The sequence below is a fragment of the Aegilops tauschii genome, chromosome 5 (assembly GCF_002575655.3).
Source record: "Aegilops tauschii subsp. strangulata cultivar AL8/78 chromosome 5, Aet v6.0, whole genome shotgun sequence".
In the NCBI taxonomy this organism is placed as follows: Eukaryota; Viridiplantae; Streptophyta; class Magnoliopsida; order Poales; family Poaceae; genus Aegilops; species Aegilops tauschii.
The window spans coordinates 495,383,882-495,393,292 of NC_053039.3; the positions used below are offsets into that span (position 1 = coordinate 495,383,882).

Consider the following 9,411-nt stretch of genomic DNA (forward strand, 5'->3'; position numbering starts at 1 on the left):
CATGCCAACTCAACAGACACCTTCGGAGATACCTGTAGAGCATCTTTATAATCACCCAGTTACGTTGTGACGTTTGATAGCACACAAGGCATTCCTCCGGTATCCGGGAGTTGCATGATCTCATGGTCGAAGGAACATGTATTTGACATTAAGAACACAGTAGCAATAAACTGAACGATCATATGCTAAGCTAACGGATGGGTCTTATCCATCACATCATTCATCTAATGATGTGATCCCATTATCAAATGACAACTCATGTATATGGTTAGGAAACCTTAACCATGCATCTTTTGATCAACGAGCTAGTCTAGTAGAGGCTCACTAGGGACACGGTATTTGTTTATGTATCCACACATGTATTTAAGTTTCCGGTCAATACAATTCTAGCATGAATAATAGACCTTTATCATGAATAAGGAAATATAATAATAACAACTTTATTATTGCCTCTAGGGCATATTTCCATGAGTTAAGCCATGTCAATCTCAAAGAGCAGTCGCATGATTGTATTAAGGATCAATAAGTCCATTAGATCTTGGTGGTTTGGCCTATGAATAGTCATGTCCTTCGTTGAAAAGACAATTCTTTGATGAAAAGACGACTCTTCATGAAAAATTGTTTATCACATCTCTTGGTAGAAAGACATCCGCGTGAGCTGCTCCTCCGCCAGCCGGTGCTCCTCCTTCTCAGCTAGTGCCCGCTCAAAATCCCTCCCTTCCTCCTCCCACAAGACGATGCAAATGTGGTCGACGTTGTTGGCCTCGTCTTCCTCCGCCAACGAATCCTCGTCCTATTCCTCCGTGTCGTCCTCCTCATCCTTTCCTTCGTCATAACAATACCGCTGAGAACTGAGATGATGCAATCGATGCGCGCATGTCGTTGATTGGCACGACTTGCAATTCAATGAACTGCACGTAAAAAATACCGCTGGATCAAATCTACTGCACAAACAAAATCGCATTGAAACAACTGCATCCCTGTCGACTACACGAAAAATAACGGTTAAATCAACTGCAAGATAAAAATGCATTTGAATCAATCAATCCTTCTTTATTTCCAAAACGGGCTCATAATGCAACATTCTCGTTAAGCCATGTCAATCTCAAAGAGCAGTCGCATGATTGTATTAAGAATCAATAAAGTCCATTAGATCTTGGCGGTTTGGCCTATGAATAGTCATGTCCTTCGTTGAAAAGACAATTCTTTGGTGAAAAGATGACTCTTCATGAAAAATTGTGAATCACATCTCTTGGTGAAAAGACATGTCCGTGAGCTCCTCCTTCGCCACCCGCTGCTCCTCCTTCTCAGCTAGTGCCCGCTTATACTCCCTTCCTGCCTCCTCCCACAAGAGGATGAGGGTGTGGCCGACGTTGTTGGCCTCATCTTCCTGCACCAACGACTCATCTTCCTATTCCTCCGCGTCGTCCTCCTCATCCTTCCCTTTGTCATAACAACCTCTTCTTCCGACTTCTCTATGGCCGCCGCGAATTGCGCCTCCTCGCGCTTGTTGTTGTCATCGGAGCTCAGCAAGTCGACAAGCGCGACGTCCGCCGCCGGCACACCCCACCTCAACTACCACGAGAAGGCATACTCATGGGTGGGAAGGCCCCGAACCATGGCGGAATTGAGCAGAGCGACGACCACAACAACGATTTGGGGCGTCAACGGCAGTGATTTTGGCGAAAACAAGTGGCGACGGGCGGGTGGGATGGGGGATCGTACTATGCTACAACGGTTGAGCCCTTATTTTGAGTGAGAAGGAGGAGACGAGAGGTTTACAAAGAAACACACGGACTGCTCAAATTTGCTCTGGAAGTTAAACATTTGAGGAGTAGGGAGAGGGGGTAGCTATGGTATAACTTCCTTAAAGGGAATCTTGTGAGGAGTTAAAGAAATTTGAGGCAATGATTAGAGATGCTACAATCTCGCGTAACCCTCCATCTTGTCTGCAAAAAGGAGGTCTCTCCTTTTCATTTCAGGACAAATATGTAAGACAACCAAAGCAACAATTCCATGAAGTTTCTTACACGATCATACACTAGAAAAACCTTTGTTAAGATATTTGTTGGACAATATGGATCTCTACAAATATATTTAAGGATGTTAAACATGCAAAACACACACACACACACACACACAAAGGGATCGTACACCAATATCTGCACACACACACACACACACACACACAAATTTATACAGGTGGCATAATTTATTATGTGGGGCTTGCAATTATGTTTCTTTTATTTTTCTCATATTTTTCATCTATTTTTAATGCTAATTATCAAAAAGGAAACTAAACTAAACTTCTAATACAAACTACAGTTTAAATATAGCAGAATCATTTTTATGACAAACCTATCTATAACAGAAAAACATCAAATTTTAATGTTTATCAATATCGTGTACAATTATGCTAACTAAGAAAAAAGCAACTAAAATTGTGTGTCAAAAAAATAAAGTAGAATATAAAGTATAAAATTTATTATAAAAGTTTCTTACATGTGCTCAAGCATTAGCCATGTCAAACGGAGAAGCTAAGGTTGGTTTCAAATTAGCTGACATCTGAGGTGCTGATAAAATTGCGCACCAAATTTGTAAATACTATGGTGTGCTGTAGAGGATATGTGGCCATGCCTAAATAGCAATCAAACTGTCTCCGTCGCCATTAACATGTTGCGCTTAATCTTTTGATTTCATTTGGCGCCAATGTAATTAATGAGTTAATTATGCTCGCAATTTCTATATTTTAGTGGATTACTCCGTTGAAAGCAAGGTGGAAATGGTTCTCACCTCAAGAACTATTGTAAAAAATTAAAATAAAAACTCTTTGTGACCTCAATGCCGAGGGTACAATTTTTGTTAAAGAGATTATAAAAATGTATGTATTGAGATTATAAAAATACATGTTAATGAATTATTACAATATATGTTGAAGAAATTTGAGAGATAGTTGTTACTGAAAAATATGTTAATTAAATAATCATTATTTCAAAAAAATGATTTCAGATATGTTCATTATTTCAAATAGTACTATGAGAAAACTTTCATTACTACAAAAATGTGCTTTTCAATTTTACGATTATTTGAAGAAGAAAAAATGATTCCAATTATTTCATTACTTCAAGAAAGTGTTCAACTTTGTATTATATGAAAGAACATAAATCCAACATTCTCATTATTTCAAAAAGCGTTCTAAAAAGGATTGCGTTGTTTCAAAAATAAGTGATATGACCTATATATATATATATATATATATATATATATATATTCCCAAAAAATGGTCTAAAAAGTTTGTGTTATTTAAAATAAATGTTCTCAACTTTAAATATTTCCATATTATTATTTAAAAGATTGATCTTTGGAAGCTTTTCATTATTAAAAAAAAGTGATTTCAAATGGTTCATTATTTGAAAAAATATTTAAACCTTTTCACTATTTCAGAAAAATACCACATTTTTTGGAATTAATTTTGACATATGTTTCAATCACAATACTCAATTTCAGAAAACATTTACCACATTGTTTTATAAAATATTTAACACAAAGTTCTGTTATTCCTCTCAACTTTAAATCCGTTCTCTGGAAGGGCTGGACGAAAAGCTCGAAGCTCGCGAGCATAATGAACGCTCGATAGTTCGGCTCGTTTCGGCTCATGCTCGTTAGTTAATAAACCAAGCCGAACAATGTTTTTTGCTCGTTAAGATTAACAAGCTTAACGAGCGAGCAAATGAGTTTCACGAGCTAACTCGTTTAGCTCGCTAATTTTCAAAAGTTTGACATGAGACCCCTAATTCAAATCAGCCCACTAATAAAAGAGTTGCTAGTTAGCCCAGCACCCCGGCCCACTTCGGCACATCTCCTAGACCTAGGTGCTAGCCGCCAGCAGACACTAGAGTCAACCAGAAGCCAGCTGCGAGGAACCAAATGTTCTTCTTAAATTTATGCCGTTGTGAATTTTTTATGGGACCATGGGATTGTTCTATGTTGTTTATTACCTTTACGTCCTTCTTTAATTTATTCCATTGTGAATCTTTTATGGGATCATGATATTCTTCTATGTTGTTTATTACCTTAATGAGCACTCATGAGCTTAACGAGCCCATAACGAACCAAGTTGAACAGACATTTTCGCTCGTTAATATTAACGAGCTTAATGATAACAAGCTTAACAATAATGAGCATAATGATAACGAGCCGAACTAGTCGAGCAGCTCGTTAATCCAACCCTTACTGGAACGGTTACTCTGTAAGGACCGGGCACATCCAGAGAACAGATTTCTTGCTCCCGAGCTCCATGGAGCTCAGTTTTTAAAATGAAAAACATTTTTTTTCTTATCTTTTTTTTTAAATACACAAGTGTATAGGGATGTATACTACATGATGAAGTACGTTTTGATATGAGCTCCACACAGAAAAAGACTTTTATAGTGAACAATGTATGTGAAAATTTACATAAATGTAGTATACAGCCGTATGTACGTTTCAGATTATTTTTTAAAGAGAAAAGTATGTTTTGGTCCCTCAAGTTCCCACAAAGTATAGACTTGGTCCCTCAAGATTTTTTGGTATACATTTGGTCCCTCAAGTCTCAAAACCGGATAAGTTTGGTCCGAAACCAGATTTTGAGCACGTTGACCGGTTTTGACCGCCACAAAACCGCCTGATGAACAGTAATTTAAAAAGAAACTTCAAAAAAATCTGAAATTTTTTGGGTCGAATATGCTTACATGCGCAAGATGGGGAACAAAATTTCGGGCTCTTTCAGCACTCGAGGAGCTCGTGGCAAAAAAAAAAAATCTGCCTGATGAATAATAAATTTAAAAAATCAAAACAAAATCAAAAATTCTGAAATTTTTTGGGGTCCAATATGCTTACGTGCGCAAGGTGCGACCAAAATTTTGTCATGAAATGACATCGGACGGGCTCTAGTAAAATTTTGTCATTTTTTGAAGTTTTTTTTTAATGTAGTATTCATCGAGCGGTTTTGTGGCGGTCAAACCCGGTCAACGTGCTCAAAATCTGGTTTAGGACCAAATTTATCCGGTTTTGAGAATTGTGGGACCAAATGTATATCAAAAAATCTTGAGGGACCAAGTCTATACTTTGTGGGAACTTGAGGGACCAAAAACATACTTTCTCTTTTTTAAATATGATTTTTTTTTTTTGCATTTTTCAAGAATCTGAGCTTACAGAAAATTGTGTAACTTCGATTTTCATTTGTAGTTTAAAAAAAATCTGAGCTCAATGGAACCCGGTGGCTAAAAGCATGTCCTGAGGCTGTAAACATGTTCGGTCCAGCTATTCACAAAAGTATACGTTCTTGTCTAGTACGAGTACATGATTTATATTCCACGACGGGGGAAAAGGCTCAGTGCAGCTAAAGGAGTACTAGTACTGTCTTGCACATGCAGGGGTGGCTTTACAGGTATTGGAGCACTATATCACTCTTTCTTTAGTCTTTGCATATCTGTATAGGTCGGGGACGGTCCATTCGTACGATCTCACTTGTTCATGAACGACACGCCCTTCTCAATGCTCTCGCTCAGCTCCTTCTTCGCCTTCTCCAGGCCGGCCCTGCAAGCAAACATCAGGCAAAGCGATTACTTTGGGAAAGACTGACGCTTGTGATGATTGTATGGAAGCGACTATAATTGAGTAGAGCTGATGGTATACCTCTCAAAGTCATTCAATGGCCCAAGAGGGAGAATCTCTTCGGCTCCACCACGACCTAACCTCACCTTCGATGCGAAGAACGGCAGCTCTGTCACCTAATGCAAGACAAAATGGGAACGATCATCAGATTCGGTGCTGTGAAGGATGAGTATAGAGATCTGGTGTGACTAAACGATACCTCAGATGCGACGTATGAACACTCCACGATGCCAGCATCTCCGCGCATTCCTCGCAGGCACGCGTCGGCGAATTTTGCAGCAGCAAAAGCCTGAGGGGTTTATTATATGTTAGTGTTGGGTATAACTTGACTCACGTACTAATCATGCAAAGTAGGCAGCACGACCTACCATTGACAAAGTTGCAGAGCCTGCTCCAGCCTTTGCCTGAATCATAAGTGAAAAGAGGATGTTAAACTCAAATGGTAAACAGAAAATAAAACTGAACTGGAACTGTGGAAGTTCCAGATCCAGATACAGAAAACCAAAAGGATATGAAACTATATAACTGTGCGCAGTACTACATCGTTGAGTACTGCAGAAACTTCATTCGTGCTTACCTGATAGGGTTTGTATTACACTTCCTAAAATATCTCTATCCACTCAAAATCTACTATCTGTGCTGGTAATTGGGTCTATTAGCTGTCAAATCCTCCAGAAATTACCAGCACTAATTCACAGAGGGCATGGATAAGGATATGAATCTGGTAGCTCATAGAATATCACTATGCCAAGGATGAAATTACAGCTAAATCCCCACAACACAACATGGCCGTTCGCTGTCACTCATTAAGCGATTCTACTTCAGAAAACATATTGAGATGCGGTCTTGCCTTCTGCACTTTGTTGGCTTACTGCAGGACTAGAAAACTAGAACCTGACATGGCTACATGAGGACATTGCTTTTCAATGTATAATAAGCATGATATAACATTGAGCTGTATGATTGGATGTCCTACTTTTGTTTTTGCTAAGAAGCACTTGTTAACTCTGGACTGTAATCATGAGAACCCCAGCAACTACCTATGTACATACGCACAGTCCTCGGCTTTCAACGAAAGCCAGACACAATGGCTATCACTTAAAAAAATGTGTATGATATCATTAAATGATGGGTTTGCACTGAAATATTACCCACAAAACAATATCGCTTCTGCAGGATTTGTGAATTGTAAATTAGCTGTGCCTTTGATCTGTCTACTATCTAACAATCATTCACAAATGCATAGCCAGTGTTGAACAAAACTGAAATGTGAACAGCATCATACCTCCACAACTTCTGTACCACCGTTCTGTATGCGGTTAGTCAAATAGCTGATTTCATCTGGAGTGAATGAGCATGGGGGGCTGACCTGCGGAGAGGTTGGTTTCAAATTAGAAACTGATGTTCATACAAGCTAGAGATTTTTTTCTTAATAAGAAATATTAGATTCCCAATTTGATGACAACAACATAAGATACCTGTGACAGGAGGGGTAATATAGTGACCCCTGCATGCCCGCCAACAACTGGAACATTGACTTCTCTTGGATCAACTCCAAGCACTTCCGCCTGGAAAAAAGCAACAAAGAGAAGTGAATGAGTAAGAGCCATAAGCAATGCTAGTAGAGTATCTAAGCACATGGTGTTGAACTTGAGCATGCAAGCATGTAAAAGCTGTTTAAGAGAAGGCATTCAAGATAGTTTCCTTAGGCTGCATACCACAAAGGTATTAGCCCTCGCTACATCAAGTGTTGTCACTCCAAGGAGACGCTTGGGACAGTAAGTTCCAGCTCTCTTGAAAACCTCCGCAGCAATGGGGACGGTTGAGTTCACAGGGTTGCTGATCAAATTCACAATAGCATTAGGACAGCTCTTGGCAACGCCTTCACAGATCGAGCGAACGATCCCAGCATTTTTGTTGAACAGATCATCCCTTGTCATTCCTGGTTTTCTTGGGAGGCCGGCAGGGATGATGACAAGATCCATTCCTGTAAGTGCTGCCTCAAGCTGTTGTTGGCCAATGAAGCCGCGCACCTGAAAGTTATATATAACACAGTTATTTATCTTATCAGTATCTATGGTCAAAGACAGAACAAATCTCTAATTGATTTGAACAGTCTAAAAATACTAGACTGCAATTGTTAGCTGTGTCACAAACTTCAGAGACACGAGACAGTTTTTCATTCTCTTTTCTTTTCAATTTGCATCCAATTTAGATTTTTTGTGAAAATGCTTCCCGTCATTTCTTTCAGACTCTCAATGGTCAATAAGACAATAACAAAGCTTGGACTGCACTTATCACTTACCATATATGAACTAAAGGAACAAATAAAAGGAGTTTCTGAATAATAAACAGTTGGTACTTCTTTTCTATATAAGGCATGCTATTGTCAAGGCTTCAGATATTTTGGGAACTCCACTAGGCTAACCGCACAACAAGAAGTCAGTAAAGTACGAGATGTCAAATTGCTGGTGCGCCAGAAACTGCACATGATTAATTGGGAGGTCATTATCTAGCACTTCCAGGCTGCTGAACCTGCAATCATACCCCCAATCTGTCACAGTTTAGGTAGGGAGCGTGCAGGGCGGTTAAGAATAAGAATCCCCCGTCAGATGTCACCCCAAGTGGCTGCAAAAGCATCGGTGCTAGAAAGCTAACAACAACGAGGCAAGCCACCAACCAAATCGATCCGTGCTCACTACGGTGTCATCCTGATCGACATCACAGTATGATTAGCGCATAACGTCCGTCGCTAGCAGCTGAATGAATCATCGCGGAGGAGAACAACAGATAGCAGGTCGGGTTGGTTACCACGGCGCTGGTGTCCATGTGGCTGACGTCGGCGGTGACCCCGGGCGTGTTGACGACGTCGTAGAGGTGGAGCACGGAGACGAGCGGGTTCATCTTCATGAGCAGCGACAGCGACTGGCCGATGCCCCCGGCCGCGCCCACCACCGCCACCTTGAACCCCGGCGCGCCGCCCTTGGCGCGGCACGCCGCGGGCCTCAGCGCCGCGCCCTCCTCCATCTGCGCACGCACAGGAATCGGTCACGTCAGACACGGCTCTCTACCGGCCGGCAGGCAGGCAGCAGCGGTGGGGACTGAGGAGTTGAGGAGCGCACCTGCGGGCGTGTCGGGTTGAGGTGCGCGGCGACGCGGGCGATGCGGTGGGAGGGGGAGGTGGCGTCGGGATGCATGGCGGCGGCGGCGCGGCGACGGGGAGGAGGGAGGAGGAGGAGGATCTGGGCGGCGGGGGTTTATGGGTGGGGGCGAGAGAGCGGTGGGGGGCTTTGGTTTGGAGGGTTGCGGGGAGCGTTATCCGGTGGGCTGTGGCTCGGAGGGGGCGGAGGGATCGGGAGGCGGTGGTGAGGCGAGGGCGAGGTGGCGCCCCGTCCCGAGAAGCTCATCTCTTTTCTCCGCCACTGCTCCTTGCTAAGCTCTGCCCGTGCCCTGTTCCGGGTTCGTTGGGGACTTCGGGTCACCGTCACGCAGTGAACCGGCTTTGCAACCCTTCCGGCCGGATGCGAGTGTGAAGATCGAGTCTGGAAAATGGGTTATTGGGATCATTTTGAACTGCCACTTGTCAAACTGACACGGGATATGACAACGATTTAAATGTACGTGTGAAAAACGCAAAACATAGAAAAATAATAATTGCGGCGTCATGCTCATTTGATTTTCATACGACAATTTTTGTGTCGTTGCACATACAAACAAGGATTAATTTCTCCAAATAGGTGAACCCAATGATATTTT

At 41.8% G+C, this 9,411-nt stretch overlaps 1 protein-coding gene across 1 annotated transcript; it reads right to left on the reverse strand.

Annotated features, from left to right (window-relative positions):
* Positions 1–5,275: 5,275 nt before the first annotated feature.
* LOC109784558 (malate dehydrogenase, glyoxysomal) lies at positions 5,276–9,193 on the reverse strand. Its single transcript, XM_020343159.4, has 9 exons — positions 8,778–9,193; positions 8,467–8,682; positions 7,374–7,688; positions 7,134–7,223; positions 6,941–7,024; positions 6,024–6,059; positions 5,855–5,944; positions 5,677–5,771; positions 5,276–5,577 (listed from the first exon to the last, which is right to left on the reverse strand). The coding sequence occupies exons 1-9, from the start codon at positions 8,850–8,852 to the stop codon at positions 5,505–5,507; spliced, it is 1,074 nt and encodes a 357-aa protein (XP_020198748.1). The 5' UTR covers positions 8,853–9,193; the 3' UTR covers positions 5,276–5,504.
* Between the last annotated feature and the right edge of the window lie 218 nt (positions 9,194–9,411).

Excerpts from the sequence above, each read along its gene's own strand:
- LOC109784558 (XM_020343159.4), bottom strand. The coding sequence starts at position 8,852 with ATGCATCCCGACGCCACCTCCCCCTCCCACCGCATCGCCCGCGTCGCC. Across the intron at positions 7,689-8,466 it reads ACATGGACACCAGCGCCGTG|GTGCGCGGCTTCATTGGCCA; the intron begins GTAACCAACCCG and ends TATAACTTTCAG. Across the intron at positions 7,224-7,373 it reads CGAGGGCTAATACCTTTGTG|GCGGAAGTGCTTGGAGTTGA; the intron begins GTATGCAGCCTA and ends GCTTTTTTCCAG.